Source organism: Rhagoletis zephyria, unplaced genomic scaffold (genome assembly GCF_001687245.7).
Source record: "Rhagoletis zephyria isolate East Lansing unplaced genomic scaffold, Rhagoletis_zephyria_1.1 Rzeph_scaffold_02555, whole genome shotgun sequence".
In the NCBI taxonomy this organism is placed as follows: domain Eukaryota; kingdom Metazoa; phylum Arthropoda; class Insecta; order Diptera; family Tephritidae; genus Rhagoletis; species Rhagoletis zephyria.
The window spans coordinates 25,139-46,632 of NW_016159639.1; the positions used below are offsets into that span (position 1 = coordinate 25,139).

General features: G+C 39.5%; 1 protein-coding gene across 4 annotated transcripts in view; it reads right to left on the reverse strand.

Annotated features, from left to right (window-relative positions):
- LOC108367135 (uncharacterized) overlaps nt 1–21,494 on the reverse strand; it is a 37,646-nt gene that overhangs the window by 10,068 nt on the left and 6,084 nt on the right. Inside the window, exons 2-4 of one of the 4 annotated variants that reach the window (XM_017621720.1) lie at nt 4,716–4,797; nt 4,520–4,636; nt 2,380–2,442 (exon numbers count right to left, since the gene is read on the reverse strand). The exons of 1 other annotated variant lie outside the window; for it this stretch is intronic. In XM_017621720.1, the coding sequence (XP_017477209.1) occupies nt 2,425–2,442; nt 4,520–4,636; nt 4,716–4,797 (217 nt within the window). In that variant the 3' untranslated portion in view covers nt 2,380–2,424. Of the gene's footprint in view, nt 1–2,379; nt 2,443–4,388; nt 4,637–4,715; nt 4,798–21,494 lie in introns of those variants that run through there. 2 more of the 4 variants (XR_001848208.1, XM_017621721.1) reach the window with 2 other exon arrangements.

The following is a 21,494-nucleotide window of genomic DNA, read 5'->3' on the forward strand; positions in this document are numbered from 1 at the left end:
AAATAGTTTTCCATTAAAGACTTTGCTTCAAGCAGTTTTAAATTAAGCTCTTCCATACTTGCTTGCATGGTTTTGATTATTTCGGTAAGAAGAAATATTTCTGTTCTCAACGTGCATTCTAAAGACTGGCCTGTTTGAGTTTGGACATCAACAAATAATGTATCCTGATCGCGTTCTAAATCCTCACTTGTTTCAGTTATTTCGTATGGCATTGGGACTGCGCCTGGGTATAAACGAGCTCGTTTGAAAGTGCTTGATTCGGACGGACAACTAATGAAATCACTTTCCTTGAAGTGGTTTTCACAAACGCGAGATGAAACACGTAGTACAACACCACAGCTTTCTGCAGATTGCTGCCATCTTAATTCACAACTAGGTGGTTTAAAACATCGTACTAATTTCGTGTCCTGACTTTTATTGCATACAGCGCACCGTTCAAACGTTTTGCTCCGTTTCATCTTGGTTTCCTTACATTAAATATATAAGAAAAGTCGAACGTATTTACTTATTACCCAACTTTAAACGTACTTACTTGCTCTCCTCGGCGGTTTATCTCTTAACAATTTCACGTTTATTAAGAAAATTTGTTGCTTAAAAAATTTGTGTGTAACTTTTTTTTTAAACAAATTCAAATTTGAAAAAAAAAATTCAAATGGGTTAAGAATTCATTTCAGTTTGACATTATAGCTTGTTTCTTATGAGAGCAATGTCAAAATCAATCACACTTTGTTGAATACATTTTGGTCGCCCCATAGTGAAATAATATAAAGTGTGCCAGATAGCAATGACATTCTATTTCGGTACTCTTATTTGAAAATTTATCATCACAAATTTTTCTTTGATTTGACTTTAACGTTAATCCTTTTGAGTGAGAACGTATGCATTTTTTTGATTTGTATAAGATATTAAAGAAAAAATATCAAGAAAATCTTGTCGCTTGTGCAAAAGCACACATAGCGTTGCAGTACTGATGTTTTCAGTCCGGAAGGATGAGGATCTGAGCCGAAATTAGACACAGGTATGCAAAAAAAAACCAAGGGTTACCGCCAGATTTGAAAAAAGCGAATATCAGAAATGAAAGAAAAAATAATAACAAAATCAAAATTTAACTTCAAATATGAAGACGTCAGTTACCTGGTATACTTTATATTATTTTACTATGGGTCACCCATCTTAGGCAGGGCACGCTTAAATTCCAATCGGTAGGTGTACTTTCGTCAGACCATATTTCGAATAAAAGTTTGTGCATTATTTATGTGCACCTCACTAGCTTCTCGATGCTAGTGATGTGCTGAGTCAATCGATCGATATTCGGTACCGATTTAAAATGTATCCAATACTCTCGATACTCGGTACCGAAACATATATGTTTCGAATAAAGGCGCAATAGGCCAAGAATATGAAAAAAAAGGTTCAGGGGAGACTCGCCTATCAAAACCCGAATGTAGGACCCAATAGAGCTTTTAATACTGATTCAAATGAAAGATGTTTATATGTCAGTTCGAGGCCATAATGCAGAGAAACTCTTACTTGTTGTTTTTTTCAGCTAAATCAGACGATATCATTTCTGTACGCCTGGGGGCAGATTCTGTAACCAGTTAGCGACAATTTTCGAATCGGTATCGGTTTTGTTGACGAATGATACGAAATATTTTTACGTCAACAAGTGCGATATCGATCCGAAACTTGTCGCTAGCTGGTTGCATAATCTCCCCCTGAAAGGCCTCTTCATCCGTCAAAGCATTTTTCTTGAACCTTGGATCGACTAAGGTTAAAAATGTTGAAATAATATTTCTCTGTTGCGATAAGTTCAAGTGTTTTATCCAATATCATATAAATTAGTAATGAAAGTATTTTCTAAACTTGAAATACATATAATGGCGAAGGTTTAACGTAAAGAATTGGTATCGAGTACCAAAAAGGAAGTATTGGGTACCGAAATCTTTTATAAGTATTGGGTACCGACAATTCAGCACATCACTACTCTATGCGCTATTCGAATAGCTCAGCTGGCAAATTATCGGATACCGTGTGGAGACGGCCAGTAAGTGACATCGAATCCGTCGTCTTTGATTGGGTGCTCCGGATATTCGTTAGCGCCGTAGTTTTCGCTATTGCTGCCATTCAGCCTGTAGTTAAGTGTTCGCTCTATAACGACTAGTACATGCACCCGACTAGTTCTTTGACACCCGCTTTCAATAACTCAGCTGAAATGTCAGCATCTTCAGAGCTCTGCATCATTCTACCTTTTCTCAACTCGTCTTGGTCGAGTATAGTATACGTAAATTTATTCACCAAATGTCCAACCATTGTTTCCATTGAGAAGTGGGCCCTTCAAATTTTAAGTGTTTACTCAGGACATTTGTAATCGGATTTCCACCCTCGTCTATCAAGAAACCAGCCCCGGTTTTGAAACCAATTGCCTTATTGCTGCCTTATTTTCTAATAAATATTATGGAGTTTAACACAGTGATAGCAAAAACTAATGTTAAGACATGAATACAATTAAACGTTGTAATTAAGAGTGTTCGCTATGCAAAAAACCTGTACGTGTTGGTACCAATTGTTACCAAATCGTGTTCGTTTTAGCCAAAAACCCAGTAAAACTTGCAAGGAGAGAGCGCAATTTTGACAATTCATTTGGAGGGAAGTTGCAAATGCGTGCTGAAAAACTTTTGCCAGCAATTGTGGCACACGGTTGCATTTTTGTTAACATTAATTTGAATCAACAAGGTCGTTAAATTTAAAAATGGACAATCTTGTTGCGATTAACTAATGAAAGAAGTATGCAAATATTTTTTTATTCAATTAATTTAATTAATCCCAAACATTTGAAAGGTACTCGGCTGAAAAAGCTTTATTCGTAATCGGAACGCAGTCGACACCACTGTCGATATAGGAAAATCGACAGTGGCTTCTGCAAAGAAATTGAAGCGTATGTTGCAGAAAGTCAGAATAAGAAGAAATGTGTATACGTATAGGTTCTGTTTTGGCTTCCACCTGAAATAATTTAAAAAATGTATTATGCTTGAAATGCAACCGTAGACTCCAGCTGGCAGTGAAGCTTGCAAATGTTTGCTAATTCCTGTTCGCGCAAAACTTAGTAAGTTTCTCTCTTTGGGAGAGTAAGATACCTTATTCTCTGAATTTTGTTACCTACTGGCATGTGCATAGCGAAAAGAACTATTGTATTATAAAATATGAATCTAAGTACATGCATATTATTAATTTTCCTGTGTTAAGGCCTGTATGCAGCTCTCAAGAAAAGCAAAAACTCCATATAAAATGACGTACAAGAAATGGCTAAGAAATTTTCTTGAGTCAAATTTCCTTAAGGCAGTACGCAGTTCTTAAGAAATTTACTACGCTTTCTACTACGGTTTTCTAAAGTTTTTTGTGAAAAAAGAGCACAAGGCAACCCAGGTTTGCAACAGAAATATATGCCCGTTCCATTATTTCTTTAGGAAAGAGTGAGGCAACAGGCTGTGAGGTATCAAAATGTCAAAATTCCTTGGATACACACGCGAAATAATGGCAATTTTTTCTTGACCGTTTTCTTGAGAGCTGCATACAGGGCTTAAGGCAGTACGCAGTTCTTAAGAAATTTGCTACGCTTTCTACTACGGTTTTCTAAAAAAATTTCGGGTAAAAAAGCACAAGGTAACCCAGGTTTGCAACAAAAATATGTGCCCGTTCCATTATTCCTTGAGGAAAGAGTGAGGCAACAGGCTGTGAAGTATCAAAAACGTCAAAATTCCTTGGATACACACACGAAATAATTACAATCTTTTCTTGACCGTTTTCTTGAGAGCTGCATACAGGCCATTAACATGCATGTTGCAAACGTTGAAATAATTTTGCAATGAGGTAAATGTGAATGTCAAATACGTTTATGGGTTAGCGTAAAGCAACTGATGTTGGGCTGTTATTAGGGGTATTCTCGAAATCTTGCAAAGCCATTGCACCTAGCATGGATTGCATAACTTGCAAACACACGACAACAAAATACATGAGAAACAACATTTCCTATCGCTGCAAAATATGCAACGCCGAAACCCATGTATATACATATTTTGAAAAAAGCATAGCAAGAAAAATGCAACCCTGTGCAAGTTGTTTTGTTGTTGGAATGGCTACATATTTCTCTCATTCCTCTCATTTCGCTCACTTCATTTTTTTGCTGTATCTTGTTATTGCAAGACTTCAATAATACCCCTATTGTTAATCTGTAGTCGCAGAAAAGTGGGGAAAGTCACTAAGTAGTTCTTTAACAACACATTAAAAAATTTGAATACACATATATCAGTCCATATGCGCTCGTATTAAACAGTACTAGGTAAGCAAAATAAACAAAAATTTCCATTACTATTTTTTACAAAAAAATTTACTTTTAAAAATTGCTTTTAAAGCTACGCCTAATTCAATTATTCTCCGCGACTGCAGATTCCCATTAAATCATTAAGATGAGATTTAGTATAAATTAGTGGTTTTAGGGGAAAAAACCGTTAGGTGTAAGTACAAGACAGGAGTTGCCACTCTTCAATAGACCCCGTATCAGTGCCAAGTCATCTGGTGTCAAAGACCATCCACTCAGCTGTCCAACCGATTGCAATTCCGGACAACGATCCATAAGAATCTAAGTATTAAAATGAGATTTTGAAATCCAAATACATATTTGAATAACTTCGATTATTTTATTGATTACTTTGAATTACCTCAATTGATTGAACGGTCAAATTTGGGGCCAATGTAAACCAAATGTCTTCGAGCTCATTGAATTCGTGCTCCACAAATATGCTAAATAAAACAAAAGAGTGAATAAGGTTCTGTTTATTCTTTATGGAAAAAACAATAATTTTTTTAATGCATATTTTGTTTAGCAACTCAAAACTTATTTAAATGAATTGGACGAGATCAGCACAACAGGATTAATAGTTCCCAGACACAAACTAAATACAAAGCTGAGAATTACCCAAATCGATCACGCTTTCGACGGCGCTTAGGCCCATCGTACACAAGGTTACGCAAATCTTCGATACTCGACGATTTTAGTCGACTACCGCAATACAAGTTCATAGAGGTTCGTCCGCAGACACATGCCACCAACGTTTTGTTCATTTGTCGCCGACACTAGTTGCGCGATCTCCGAGATTTCACTTGAAGACATTTTGTAAATTCGTGTTAGCCGGAGTGACCGAATAGAAACTCGAGTCTTACGATTCAAAGACGTGTGTACGGACCAGGGATTGGCATTGGTTGATCGTCAACTGTTCATACTCATTCAATACCGCTGCCTTGTATGACTGAGCAGCGGCGTTGGCTTAGTAGTATCGATACCTAAACGAAATTAGAGGATGACTGAACACGAGCGCATTGCGTGCTGTCTTGCAAATACAGCCACCACAAGTGAACGATGCTTATAACTGCTCATACTGATATTGACTTCGGCAAATCTGTACTCTGAATGATCGTGCACGAAACCAGCAAACGTGGCAGTTGAACGGCTCCGAAAACATGAGAGTCATCATTTGTTGCAGAAGTCGTTTGACTTGTTGCTGAAAATCATCTGACTTGTTGCTGAAAGCCATTTGACTTGTTGCTGAAAATCATCTGACTTGTTGCTGAAAATCATCTGACTTGTTGCTGAAATGACGACGAATGTGGTAAAGGGTAATTTATCATCTCGTATGCATGTATGTATGTATTTATAGCGCGTCTACCATTCAATTGCATTGCTCACTGCTGGCTAGTTGTGAATATGCATACGTATGTAAGTACGTATGTATGTACATATCAATGCTTCATTTCAAACAAGCAGAGTGTCTTTGAATGTTTTTGAACTACAGTATCATCACTTCGGCAACACGTCAAACGAGCCTTCAGCAACAAACCAAAGGCGGCGGTTTGACTTCTGCAACAAATCAAGTTAGCTAACTGCGGCATCTTGCCTTCGCCAGTCTTTCACATAAGTTGTCATGCTTTCGGCAACCGTCCAAAGCAGTATCGTGCTTTTGGCAGTCGATCAAATACGGCGGTTGCTGGTTTCGTGCACGATCATTCGGAGTACAGATTTGCCGAAGTTAATATCAGTATGAGCTTTTATAAGCATCGTTCACTTGTGGGGGCTGTATTTGCAAGACAGCACGCTTTGCGGTGGTGTTTGTTCATCCTCCGTTTTTAACGTGAGTAGGCTTAAAGTCACAAAAACAGCACCCTTTGCCAATCCCTGGTACGGACCGTGTGTTACAAGGAACTCGCGACGTATGTAGGTATAGAGATTTGTAGCAAAGATTTGCGTAGCTTTGTATACAAAGAGCCTTAAGGCTCCGTTATGCATACTTGGCATTGCTTGAGAGTTGTCACATAAGGAATCTGTTAAATGAGCTTCGCGTGTAAGCGGTTACCCAACGCACAGCATTACATACGTAAAAGTCTGTTGGTTTTTGATTTCTACGTAAAAATGGTATAGCAGTGCATGCAATGCCAAGTATGCATAACAGAGCCTTTACATTAACTGATACTGCTGCTGAAATGTGTAGTACAAGAATGATATAATACAAGATTGCGCCGATTGCAGCAGAATTCGTGAGAGTAATTTTAGCGTGACGTCATCGTAGAGTTGACAACTGAGAGCGGCGAGAATGAGGGCGACTAGTGATGTGCTGAATTGTCCCCAATACTCGGTACCCAATACTTAAAAACAGATTTCGGTACCCTATACTTCCTTTTCGGTATCCGATACCGATTATTTACATTAAACCCTCGCCATTATATGCATTTCAGGTTTAGAAAAAACTTTCATTACTAATTTATATGATATCGGCTAAAACACTTGAACTTATCGCCACAGAAAAATATTATTTTATCAGTTTTAACCTTAGTCGATCCAAGGTTCAAGAAAAATACTTTGACGGATGAAGAAGCCTTTCAGGGGAGAGATTCTGTAGCCAGTTAGCGACAAGTTTCGGATCGATATCGCACTTGTTGACTTACAAATATTTGATATCAAACGTCGACAAAACCGATACCGATTCGAAAATTGTCGTTAACTGGTTACAGAATCTGTCCCAGGCCTACAAAAATGATATCGTCCGATTCAGCTGGAACAAAAATGCTTCAAACAAGTAAGGGTTTCTCTGTATTATGGCATCGAACCGACATATATACATCTTTCATTTGAATCAGTAAAAATCTCTATTGGCTCTTACATTCGGGTTTTGTTAGGCGTTTTTTCCATATTTTTGGCCTATGTGCGCTTTTATTCGAAACCTAAATGTTTCGGTACCGAGTATCGAGAGTATTGGGTACTTAAAAGTATTGACTCAGCACATCACTACTGCTGTCTTCTCTACTATGACGTCACCAAAACAGCTGATTCTGTCAAAATCACTGAGAGCCGAGTAGCGGTATCGTCATCTGCGCCACCTCTGTATTCTCTCCACCGTGTGTGTAGTATCCTCGGTGCAAAAGAAAAGCTGGATAGAAGCTTAAGAGCAGCGGAAACAAAAAAAATGCTAAGCTCAAGGCGAATTAACACAAGGTGGTGTTGATGGCGAATTTATACTTTCGCCGCGGTACTTCCTAATGTCAAAATGATGTGTTTGTTGTAAACAAGGCGAATTCATTTTACAAAAACACATCATTTTGACATTAAGAAGTACCGCGGCGAGAGTCTACACCACCTTGTATAAATTCGCCTTGGCTAAGCTCTTGACTTTCACTAAGGGCCGTTTGCACCATGACGGGTAAATTCTAACTCCAAGCTAAACATCGTTATCGACACCCAGCCTATAACGTGCGATCGACAAAGCAGTGCTTAACTGAAGGATGTCTAGTTAACTCTAACTAACTAGACAAGGTGCAAACGGCCCTAAATGAAGGTCACCCGGCGAACAAGGATCACGTTCTACAAATCCCATATCATGTGCGCAATTTTAAATGGGCAGAAACGTGGACGATATCGAACAAATATGAAAAAGATGTGAGGCTTTCGAAAGAATTATTCTATAGCTCTGTTCGCGTACGCATTATTTAGTAAAATCCAGTGCTAGTTTTATTGGATTTTACTGTATGGCATTTTCGTACGCAAAAACTTGCAAGCAAGCAACAAAAGAGAGAGAATTGAGAGAGCAAAAATGACAGCTGAGCTTGCAAGTTTTACTGGATGAATTTTTACTAGTAACTATTTGCTAGTAAGAAAAATAGCTGATGGCATGATGCTTAATGCGATTCGCATTACCAAAAGAATTGTTTGTGGTGCTTATAGAATTGCAATTGGCAAAATAAACCTATTTAAATATATATTAAAATGGGAAATACTATTTTTCTTAGAAAATTGCTTCGGAAAATAACAAATTAATCAGCTGTTCATAAAACTTGGAACTTCTTGCTGGTTTTACACTTTCGTACTTTCTTTCAAATTTTCTCTCATTGGGAGTAAATATTGGCTTACTCTCCGAAATTTGGTTACTGGCAAGTTACTGGATATTTTATTCTGGAGAATATGAAAACACAACTTATGTTAGCGTAGACGACGGATACCGAAGAAAATCGTGCGACGAACTTTATGAGGTTTATAAGAACGTATTCAATGTGAAGCGCTTGCGCTGACTGGAAATATTAAAATATGTATTGATTCGGCAAATATGGCTGGACAACGAAATCAAGGGCGGCCACGATCACAAGGAAGAGCCAATTGCAGAAGGTCCTGTTTACATTTCGGGTGAACAACTGACGGAACTCTGAAAAAGTGGAAGGCAATAGGCGAAGTTTTTTTGGTCTCGGCCCAAAAACGAAAAGGGTTTTAGTAGCAAATACGAAGAAGGTTTCCCCGAACACGAAATCTCGCTTCGTTAAAGCTATAATCGACGTATGTAAATGACGATTGATCACTACAAATTCCACACGACGAGCTTTAGTTACCTTCGTATCTAACGATTTGGAAATTATACAGGAAAAGCAAACCACTTTTTAAATTAACATAGAACACGATTACAGAGCTGTCCTTAAGATGGCAAAACATGTCGTATTTTTTAATATGTAATTTGTATGAAGCCTACATAAGCTAATATTTCAATAATTGTCATCACCAGGGAACGGATTTTTAGGACCAAAAAACCTATAAAAAAGGCAAAATAAAATAACGAAATAGGCTGGAAAAGGCAAAATCAAATAGCGAAAAAGGCAGGAAAAGGCACTAGGTATTGCAAAAAAGGCAAAACAAAATAGCGAAAAAGGCAGGAAAAGGCACTAGGTATTGCAAAAAAAGCAAAATAAGGCACTAAAAAGACAGAAAATACGAAGAACAATCAAAAAATACATTTATTTTAGAAATGTTTATATTACAAGTAAAAAGAGAAAAGCTATGAACTAGTTTCATTATATGAAAAATTTGTACTTTGAATCTTTGACTATTTTATCCTTTCGGGTTTCTAACTCATAAAACTTTAATCTGTATAGTTGTAGTAACATTGAACCACAAGATGCATTTTGAAGTTTTCTGGCAGCATTTTCATTCGATTTTCGCGAAGAAAAGCCTTGAATATACTAAATGTGTGCTCGACGTAAACTGATACAAGTGGAGCCCAATTTAAATAAGGAACGTCTGAAACGTTCATATTATCAAAAATAAGTGCGTTTTCCTCGCCCTTTATAATTTTATCCACACCCCTTATTGTCTCCAAGCCTTCGTTAGCTGAGAAAACGGCTTTGAATTTTTCCAACACCAATTTGGCAAGAGGTCGCTGCGCTTCTATAAGCCGCATGGGCAATGTGTACATTTTTTAATCTTAAAAAAAATTGTAAATGCTATAATCACTTTTTTAAAGGTAGAAAAGGCAAAAAAAGGCAAATATCTTAAAAAAGGCAAAAAAAAGGCAAATAGGTATCTTAAAAAAGGCAAAAAAAGGCATCATCAAATGTGTATATATGGAATCAGAAAAAAAGGCAATTTCCATAAAATCCGTTCCCTGGTCATCACGCTTAATCAACGGTAAGCCTAGGAAACGTGCTGTTTCGACTGATTCGGGCCAAATAGAAGGGGTAATAGTTGAGTTGGTTTTAGAGAGGACTCAAGGTACATTGAACAGGTAGTATCAGTAGAGCAGCTGATTTGATTTATTTTCAAATTATTTGGTCTCGAAAATGTCAAATATTTTTAATTTTTTCTCACAAAAATTCTGAATTGTTAAAATCCATTTGCATGTGAAACCTTTTTCCATACAAAACAAGCGATTGAATAGCAGCTTTTGGAACGTTCGCCCAACTCAGCAGCACGACCGCTGATTACTGGGCCTTGCAAAGGATGGATCAATGCTTCGAGAAGCAAACAAATTTACTAGGAAAGAAAGTTGCATCAATTTTTATTTTTTCCTATTTCAATTTTTTATTTTTTATAATTTTTTTGTATTTCACATGGCACGCTTTGATTTAGAAGGGAAAATTCAGAACAGTTTTTGACACTTTCGATACCAGAAGCAACAACAAAATACACGCAAATGCTGTTTTTGCTCTACTGATACTACCTGTTTAATGTGCCTTGAGAGGACTATATTCATACATAGGTACGTTGGGTATATCGTGGTAGAATTATTTTAAGTTGTAGTTGGATTGGAAGAGGTTGTTGAATATAGTCGTTGGTAGCCACTTTGGCTGAGTGGTTGGTGGTGCGTACTATAACTCCGTAGGACCAGGGCTCGATACCTGATCCGGGCAACATCTAAATTAGAAAAAAAATATTCTAACAGCGGTTGCGCCACTCAGCGGACAATGGCAAACCTCCGAGTGTATTTCTGCCATGAAAAAGCTTCTCACAAAATCCATTTGCCCTGAGGCAGCGTAAAACTGTAGGTCCCTCCATCAAATACTTAGCAAAAGTGTTAGCGATAAAATATTATTATTATTATCTCGTTAATGAGTTTACTGAGATTCGCTCGGACGTTCGCAAGAGGAGGTTCTACTTCAAGCCAGTGTTAATTCGAATAATCATAGCGGTAGCAGCTGACCAAAATTTGTTTGTTTTATGACTAGAGTTCTAAAGTACCAGCAACAAAGACTTGAGTGCAAAACACTTGAGCAGAAACACTTGAAAAAATATATAAATTCCACGGCAACCACAAGAATGCAGTTGCGAATATAGCAACTCAGTCTACAGCTTTCAGTTGCCAGTGGCCATCTGTAATACCATTTCAGCCACTGGCAACGCAACTGAAGTTCTGCACCCATTGGGCACATCTGAATTTATCCTCAGGTAGGATTTTAGCCTGTTGCAGTATCCAGCGCGAAGTTGGGCTGTGGTGGGGCGAGTCTCCCGGGGCAGACGAAGTGTCTTTTCGGCTGCCCACGTCTATGGCACCCTACTTAGAATTTCTTACAAAGCATTGTATTACACTCTTTGACCGGCAGCATTTCAGCCTCGTCGTGTAGGTGATACTGTGGTGACATCAGAAGACATTCGGTGGCTTTCCAGAGCGCTATGTTTTGGCAAGTCTGTAGTTTCGTCCACTGCGTCCTTCTTTTCCCCGGTGCCCACAAGGGCGCTGCATAGTATAGAACCGGTCGGCCAATTGCCTTGTATGTTGCCAACAACGTTTCTTTGTCTTTACTCCAGGCGCTGCCGGCTAGCAGTTTGAGGACCATGTTGCGGCTCTGTATTCTATTGGAAATTGCAGTTATATACGCCGAGAATGAGAGCAGACTATCGAAGATAACTCCGAGTATTTTTTGGTTTTTGCCGTCGGAATTAGTCCGCCATCAACGTTAATTCCCATCTCTAGTCTGGCCTACTTCGTCCAGGTGGTTCATGTAGCGCGGTAGTAGCAAGGCCTCAAGTGTCTTCGCTAAGTGGGAAAGGTGTGTTATTAGACGATACAACTCTCCTTTGTTGGCAGGTTCTCCTGTTTGAGCAGTGGGACCACTCTCCCCATTTTCCAGATGTCTGGAATGATTTAGGACCTTGGTGAGATAATCTACTCCCGCAGGACACCATTTTTCAGCATCAGCATGCATATTCGGGTTCAATGGATTTGGAGGTTTTCGCTTTCCTGATGGCTCTGTACATGAACCTCACCGCTGATGAAAACTAGTCTTGCATTATCTTCCGAAGAATGTAGTGTGAATTTCGGCTAAAATAGCTTGGGCATTTATTCGGGTCCGATGAGGCAAGCCGCTACGGCAGTGACTACCTTTCGAAATTGGCCTTCACCAACATATACGTTGTTGGGTGTAGGAAGGTCGACGATGTTGCGCGCAGTAACTTCTGCAAAGCCGTTCCAAGCAGTGTTTTTTTAAGTTGACATAGGTTCGTTGTTCCGCGGAAGCAAAGTTAGCAGGTTTATCGATCGCGATGATTATGGCCGATGGTCCGATGCTAACATCAGCATAGATTGCCACGTTATGCTGTTTATCAAACCAGCGCTTACCATTATCATTATCGGGTAAGCTGCTGTAATTGCCCATAATAGCTGAAATACAATGCCGGCGAACGGCGAACTCACCACAGCGAAATTCGCGCTGTCAAAATTAGAACACCCGCAAGCATATGAAATTGAACACAGCCAAAGCGAAATGCGAAGTTCGCTTGGCGGCGTTTCATGGCGATAGATTTATTTCTATCGCCCTGCTGGGCGATGACAGCTGTGCGTGCCAAAGGTGGCCGTATTTGTTTTTTGCTTTCAAAGTTTTAAAAGAAAACAACCTAAACACGATTTTTTTTTGTTGTTTGAAAAATATAGTTGTGGATTCGTTAAATCTGGCTTGAAGCAAATTATTTATAATAATCTTTCTTTGGTTTACATTTATATTTGTTATCATTTCCTCATTTCTAAATATGGTTTAGTTTTTTCTAAATATGGTCACCCAAATTATAAAGGCGACCAAATGGAATCAGCTGTTTTCGCTACCGCTCTACCGCGAAATAGCTGGGCGAACGGTGAACTACAGCATCGCCCAATTCGGCGAAGTTTGCCGTTCGCAGGTATTGTATTTCAAGCATAAGACGTCTTTAATTGGGCAGAATGCCGAATCATCTAAATGCCAAATATTTCGAGCCCTACAACGCCTGACCGGATAGCAATGCCCTGACTTTCTAGGACGGTATCCCTGCGGTCTATGTCTGCTTCGATAAGACGATAATGCTCTGTGCGATGCGTGATGAACGCTAAGCCACCACCGTGCTTGCGATCTCGACGGTGCGCCTTGTATCCGGTGCTGTTAAACAATCTCGAATTGCTGTGCAGCTTCGTCTCTTGGACCGCAGCAGTGAATATTATGGTCTCCTCGATCTTGATCTGAAGTCCATTACAGTTAAATTGAAGTATATTCGTGTACCTTGGGAGACTGATCGCAATGCGGGATGCTAATGATGTGTGGTGTTGCCTGTCGGGAATTTGTTGTGTATTCTGCTATTGGAGGTAGGGATGTTTCGAATGTCATATGTTTTATATTCGCGAATGCGAATGCGAATACGAATATGCGAATGCGAATGTTAGGAATAACATTAAAAAAGCTATAACCAACTTAAGTCAACGTTTTTATTACTTAAAAGTTTTGTAAATTACACTGGCTTACAGCAAAAATGCTCAATGGATGCCACTACCCAATTTCTATGTAGAATTTCTTGGTGATTCCGAAGATCGAGTTCATTTTTTTTTCTATGGATACGTTTTCGAGAAACAAAAAATGGTTCCAGTTACTCACGTATATCTTACGAACCAATTTAACAATCTTAAAATCAGACTTTAACAGAAGAAAAATTTAAAACATAACAGGCTCTGCTGTTACAATGAAATCAAGTAACTAATGAAGAAAATCGATCGATAAAAACAGAAATTTATTGCTCAACTGAAAATACGCAAAGTTTTTTATATGAAAAATTAGCAGGAAAGAATGTTACTCATACGCCACGTACACCTGAGTAACACTATTTTCTGTTCATTTTTCATATAACAAATCTTTGCGTATTTTCATTTGACTATCTACTCATTATTTCTTTACTTACCGATCGATTTTCTTCATTAGTAACTTGATTTCATTGTAACTGAACAGGCTTTAGCACAAATGCAAAAATATGGCACAGTGAGTGTTATTTTTTAAAGTTTTCGTCTGTTAAAATTTGATTTACTTTAATTTTTTCATTAAAAAATAAAAAAATAATGATTAATTAATTTGTCAGAAACTATAAGTCCTATCGGAAAGTGATGTATATATGGTTTATGGAGAATTTCATTAGCTTCCATTTGACTATCAAATTTTAGGATTGTTAAACTGGTTTGTAAGATATACATGACTAAGTGGAACCACTTTTTATTTTAAGCTGAATAACGGTAAATTACAAATATCTCGAAAACGTATCCATAGAAATAAAAATTGGATAGTGGCGTTTGGAGAACAAAAACCAAACTAAAATTTGTGATCCAGTGTTATTAGAACATTGAACGAGTGCTTAACCTATACAGTGTCAGTCTAGTAGTCAAAGTTCAAAAAGGGGCATATTATATTTCAAAAATAGTAATTTTGCTGCCGTTTCTCCCATGAGGCGATTTCTTAGAGGGTCGTATATAAGGCCGGCTCTGAACAATTGCTCACTTGGAACGCTGGCAGGTGGAGCGCTCAAATATTTGCGGGCCAGATCTCTCAGTTTGTCGTAATTTAGTTTAGCTTTCCACCAATAGAGGCGATTTTCACCGAGATAACCTCGTTTTTCTTTAAGATAGGCCTTCAATTGAGCTTTAATTTCACATTTTTTAATGTCTCCAGATTCTACATACGAGACTTAGCTTTCGCTGGAGGCATCTAAAATTATTTATAGGTTGCTTATAAGACTTTTAGCAGTACTTGTTGAAGGCCTATCAATGTTGCTTGATATACTACTTAACCGTTTAGCGCCTAAAGCGAGAAGCCGGTTATTGTCCGCACCCTAGTTAGACAGACTTAGAGCCATTTCAACAATATTAGAGTGGACTCTCTGCCCATATTCGTATTATTTGATGCGAATGCGAATGTGTAACATGATGCGAATCATTCGCATATCGAATGCGAATGCAAATATTCGCAACAACCCGGTTGTTGTTGTTGTTGTAGTGGCTACTAAACCCCGCTCGGGTCGGTTCATCCGTCAACGTTGTCGGCCGTTTCAGCTAAGGGGAGGCCCAGGAAGTGCGCGACTGCGACAGGGTCTGTCCATAAGGACAGGGCCGTTATCTGGATTGGGTTCTCGGGACATGTGAAGAGGTCCCGAGTCATGTAACGACTCTCCACATGCCGGGCATTGGTTGGGCACATCCTCATTAATTGTGCTCAGGTATGAGTTTAGCCTGTTGCAATAGTCAGAGCGAAGTTGGGCTGTTTTGGCACGGATCTTCCGAGGCAGACAAAGTTCCGTCCCGTCCACGTCAGGTGGTTGTGTGCCGAGAACGGCATTCACAGGGCGGGAGTCTACATAACTTGAGACCGACTCCCTGTGGTTGTTTAATGAACCTCTGGACTTCGCCCGTCAGTTCGTAGAGATGCCTCCCGACGTGCCTTTGCGAGAGCTCTTCTGCAAGCATCTGTTTGTTTGGATGACCACGTCTGTGGCTCCCCACAAAAAACTGCTTGCAGAGCATTGTGTTATGTTCCTTGATTGGCTCCCAACCAGAAACTGCTTGCTGAGCATCGTGTTGTGCTCCCTAATTGGGAGCATTTTCGCCTCATCATGGAGGTGGTGTTCTGGTGACATCAGGAGTCATCCGGTCGCTGTCCGAAGTGCCGAATTCTGGCAGGTCTGTAGCTTTATCCACTGCGTCCTGCTAGTCCCAGGCAACCACACGGGCGCTGCATAGTTTAAAACCGGCCTGCCAATTGCCTTGTATGTTGCCAACACCGTTTCTTTGCCTTTGCCCCACGTGCTGCCGCCAGCGACTTGAAGCGGAAGCAAAGTCGGCAGGTTTATCAATCGAGATGACTATGGGCAGATAGTCTGATGCTAGGGTCAGCATAGGTCGCCATGATACGCTGTTTATCAGACCAGCGCTGACAATTTTTAGATCTGGTGAGCTGCAGAAGCTGCCCATAATCCTGGTCCAGGAATTGAATTTGACTGATGTCACATTACGGTTTATGCTGGACTGACACACCGAGTAGAAATTGTAAGGAACTAGGAGCTTTTGGTTTGTCCTCGCTCGTGGATTTCGGGGGCGAGTGAGTGGAGGTGTGGTTGTGTTTGTATTATTTTGGGTGGTGGGAATATTAAGGTTGTGTTGCTCAGGTGAGCTTCAATGAGCCGAGGATGTTTGGTGGAACAATGGTGTGTTTTGTGGGTCACTGTGGCAACCGTGTTGTTTCTTAAATTAAAACAGTACTGCACCCATTGCACGTATTGCACCTAACTGAAGTAGAGTTTGGATGTAATCTTCCCTGGTATACGCAGTGGGTAAAGATTTTTGTTCCAAGGTTTGACTCGAAGAAGAATGCGGGTTAGATCGCCGAAACAATAGCTTTAGGCTTCTCATTCCGATAGTGCGCGGAAAAAAGTGTAAGCTGTCAAAGGTAACCCCCTTTCATTCATGTGGTATACATGATTTTCGAGGTTTTTTGAAGAGGAATGGTAAGAGCTTTTGCACTTCGACCCCAGATCACGAATTTCAATTCCAGATCCCAATAATAAGCAATCGTTAGCAAAAGAAATCAGGGAAACTGTCGTTCCCACGACAGTCGGCTCTTCGTAACCGGAACGACCTAGATGTATATCTGGCTAAGGACTGTCACTCCACAACAACTCTTTGAGGAATTTGTGTGCTGTTACAACAACAGGGAAACTGTATCTGCTTACTGAGGGAGCTGATGATAGTTGACCACTCATATACGTAATTCTTCATCCTCCGTTTCAGTCCACGAGGGAGAGAATATGTATGGATGTATTCTGGTAACCGTAGAACCGTAGACTTTCGGGAAGGCCAACGCTACTAGGATGGTATTCTCTCTGGCACGGTTACGGTTTAAGGCACTGCTGTTGTAAATCTCTGTATATTTCAGAAGCCATATTCATGTGTTCATGGTTTACCTGGTGCATGAAGAGCAGAAGGGTTAGAGCTCAGTACAAATCAAGAAGTCCGTCAACGACTGATTAAATGTCTTGAAAATAGCTTACTCTACCGAAACCAATTTTGGTGGCAGATACATATTCCGTTGGTGCTAATGGATTGGAGGCTTTTACCTTTCCGATGACGACCTGAATTTTACCGCTAGTGAAAGATATAGACCGTTATTTTTGGCAGTTATGAAGCTGAAACTTTGCCTTAGACCCTGTCTCCACAGGAAAACACTGATGTCGTGATAACCATGTCACAAAATATATTTCCAATGGAGACCGCCTATTTCTCATGGGCTGCAATATATGTCAGCGCTTATTGCTTGACATCTATTGCAGGCAATTCGATAGTTTGACAGCCATATTTTCATTTGAATGAATGCGTGCTGGTGATAATATTCATGAAATTTCGATATGAAATCAAAATAAAAATCTGTTCCCTATTTGATTATTTATGATTACGTTGTAGGAAACTATTCAGTAAGTCTTTTAACGATTTAAATGTTTATAAACACCGAAATTGAGAGAATGTTGTCTGGTGGCGTCATGCGACAAATGCTTATTTCAAGACATGAAAGTGCCCAAACACAAAAACTTGCAATCGCATTGCTCGTTAAAATGACAGTTGTTAGGCCATCGGTGTTTGCCTGTGGAGTTCTTCGGTTATCCAACTAAGGACGCAAAATGCATATCCGGTTAAAGTAGCCATCGCTTCACTTTGTGAAATTAAAAGCGTACAGATGCTCCTTCCGCTTTTGCTAGTTAACAAGTTGTCCAATCTTAATATCGGGATCCAAATTGAGGGCATAAAGGCAGATATTTTTTGAGAATGACGACTGACAGGTCTATTGCTCTAGGATAAGTTTAGTTAGCTGCTACAATTTAACTTAATACAACGAAAACTAAGGCAAGTGCAGCTCCCGAACTTGGTGTAGATGAACCAAAACAATTACTTAATCACATCAGTAATATAAAATATAATAAATTGGTTTGCAACTGCCTCCTAACAAAGCGGCGTAAATATTTTCGATCAGCTGTTTATGCTAAGCCCAACACGTTGAGTCCAGGTAGCGTAATAAGTTTCCGCTGGAAAAAATGGCGGACAGTTGCCAACTGTTGAGCTGAGCGGAACTACTCAACTGTGCGTTTCTAAGACAAATAGCCAACGGTGAGGCAACAGCTACGTCTTATAAACGCGCCCAATCTTCGAAATTTACGATTATACCTATTCTACATTTCGATCGTAGTTCCGTTTTTCTAAGTTGCAAATTTGTTGACGGAGAACGTATCAATTGTTATTTTCGTAGGTTTAAATAATAAAATTTTATAAAAAAAATTAAGTAAAATATATTGTGCATGATTGTAAAAGTCATCATAAATGAATTTTCTCGATTTCTGTGTTTTCGCGAGCGGTAATACGGGCAATACGAAAAATTGGGATATTGCGCGACGTTTTCAAAGTGGAAGTCCAGGTGGTTTTGTTTACATTATCTATAAATAAAACTGTGAAATGCACTGNGTTGTGCGAAGTTATGCGAAGTATGCATAATCAGACCCTAACGCAGAATACCTAAGTTCGATTCCAGCGGAGCGGAATGCGGGAACGTAATCGAAATGCAGAATAGGGCTGATTAATAGGAATATAGAAAACATTAATTATGATCCGATTCAACAGGAAAATAGTCAAGGGACCTTTAAATTTTGTGAGATTAGTACAGATGATATTATCCATATAGTAAAGAAGTTCAAGATAAAAATTGGTGGAAATAATTTATTATCCGAGGGTGTAATCAAAGACTCCGTTGAATACATGGGTCACTTTTACGCCCTATTAGTAAATAAGAGCCTTCAGTTGGGAATGGTTCCGACAGAATGGAAAACTTCGATCTTTGTCCCAATAAAAAAGGTCAAAAACACCACAAAATCGGAGGAACTCAGGCCAATAAACACCCTTCCCAACTTAGAAAAAATAACAAGGGTCGTTGTTAGCTCCAATACTCCTTAATATTTATATCAACGACATAAACTCAGTATTGAAGTATTGTAAGGTAAAATTGTTCGCCAACGATACCCTCTTAACCCTCAGTGACTGTAATCTATCCAATGCAATTATTAAAATGCAAGAAGACCTTCATTGTTTGTATAAATGATTGTGCGGAAACTGACTGCAATAAAATGTGTGTGTGTAAATTGGTCTCATGAAAAGATCATGTAAGTACTTAGGAAGGAGGTACATATAAAACTCTGGTCTACATATCTACACTTGAACCACGTTTCATATACTGTCCAACAATCTTTTTTTTATAGCAAGCGACACACAAATAGATAAGCTTCAAAAAATGCAAAATAGGGCTATGCGATTTATCTTGAACAAGCGGTACGATACACCCATACAGGAAATGATCGCAGAATTAGACTGGCTGAGCGTGAAACAGCAAATTTCCTATCACGCTATGAAATTCGTGTTTAACATAAAACACGGTGGATTATCTGAGTGATATCCTACGATATAATAGTGAAACCCATTCGTATTTACTCAGGGGAAATAATAGCTTCAGACTGCCGGAAATAGATAAGAAGAATATCTTTTATAAGGGATTAAAATGTTACAATGAACTTCCAGCTCAAATAAAAAATTTTGAAAACGTTGGTACCTTCAAAAGGCTGCTACTTGATCACTGTAGAACATTGGCTATTAGATAGAAAGGCCCGGCATGGAAACTAGTCCTTTCCGTCCGAACAATAACAACAAATAGCGCGACTCTGGATCTCGTCCATTCAGATCGCCTGCCGGTAGAGAAGTTTATAAGAGGCGGCTAGGAAACTGGTCCTTCCAACCGCCCAGTTGTGGCGGCTCTGGAAATTACACTCTTAGACCGCATATCGTACGTGATATATTTACGGTACTGCTTGGAATCACGTTCATTCCAACAGCATCGAGAATATGCTCTCTTAGTTAAATATACATAAACTATTATATAGCTTAGAAGTCTAACAGGTTAACGTATTTTAAGCATTAATTTTAACTTTACTTTTATTATATATCGCAATATATAATTCAAATGTATATACGTGAATGTATATAGGTCAAATGACTATAATAAATAAATAAAAATAAAAAAAATATCTAGTGAAATGGAGGCTCTTAAAAGGAGGGGGCTTACGCTTTATCATTTAAGCTAAATGGATCAGAAGAATCTCCTAGCAATCTCCTTTGTATATTAGTGCAACTGCTGTTCTTACTCCTGGGACAAAAGTGCACCGGCCACTGAATTCTTTGTATTCTACTTAATTAAGGAAAAGTATTTTCAAATAATTATTAAACTATTTTATTGTACTTGTGTTTAATTGTACCATGAACGAAAGACACAAGAANTTAAAATTTACCTCTATTCATATTAGCTTCGTTCCCCACGCTTTCCGGGCTGCTCCGGTAATTAGAGAATAAAAATAAGTTACTCTCTCACAAGTGCCAAAAATGTGCCAACACGTGCCAAAAGTGCCCAGAGCGTGAGGAACGCAAAAAACCACATTTCGTGCCCGGAATAAACATATCAGCTCTAAACAATGGTTTTACGTGTATTTATCTTATATGGCTAATAAACTTACCAAATAACTACATTTTCTGAAAATTCTGTGATATTTTGCACTTTTGTTTTTATAAAGTTTGCTTTCGGATTTAAACAACAACAGCAGTTATTTCAAATTGCCCATTTGTGCCCGGAAAAAAGTCCGGGCTGTTTCGTGCACAAAGAAGAAGATATTTACGATCCAAAAGTGGAACGTATTCGCTCTCTATTACCCATTTCTCAATCCCAAGATGGTCGGTTCTACGTACCGGATTGACTCGGAGAACTCACTCCGACCAAGGACCATCACCACAGCAGCAACCCCCCAAATTTTTTGCCATGGGAGCATGACCCACCGGCAAGTCTGCTCCGTATTCTACTGGTCCGCGCCGGCATAGAACAAAATCCCGGGCCCTGGATCTGTAGTGTTTGCCACCGCAACATACACCACTCCTCAACCTCTGTCCGCTGCAACCGCTGCAACGCCTGGTGCCATCTAAAGGCATGCTCAGGTCTTCGGCACCACAGGGAGTGGAGTAACAATTTTGTTGCATCGTGCTGCAACAACCAACAAACCTGTTACTCCACACAGCCAACACCCGCCCAACCATCAACCAGTGGACCAGCCACAAGCACGCAACACAGGACATCCACCCAGGACAGATGGTTCTGCAGCATTTGCACCAACCTGATAAGGCGCAACACAACATCGGTTAGGTGCAACGCATGCAACAATTGGTGCCACCTAAAGCGCTGCTCAGGCCTAACGCACCACCGTGAATGGAGTACTGGCTTCATTGCAGCCTGCTGCCCAGCCGCACCACAACACCCCGTGCCAACGCCACCAACAACACACACGC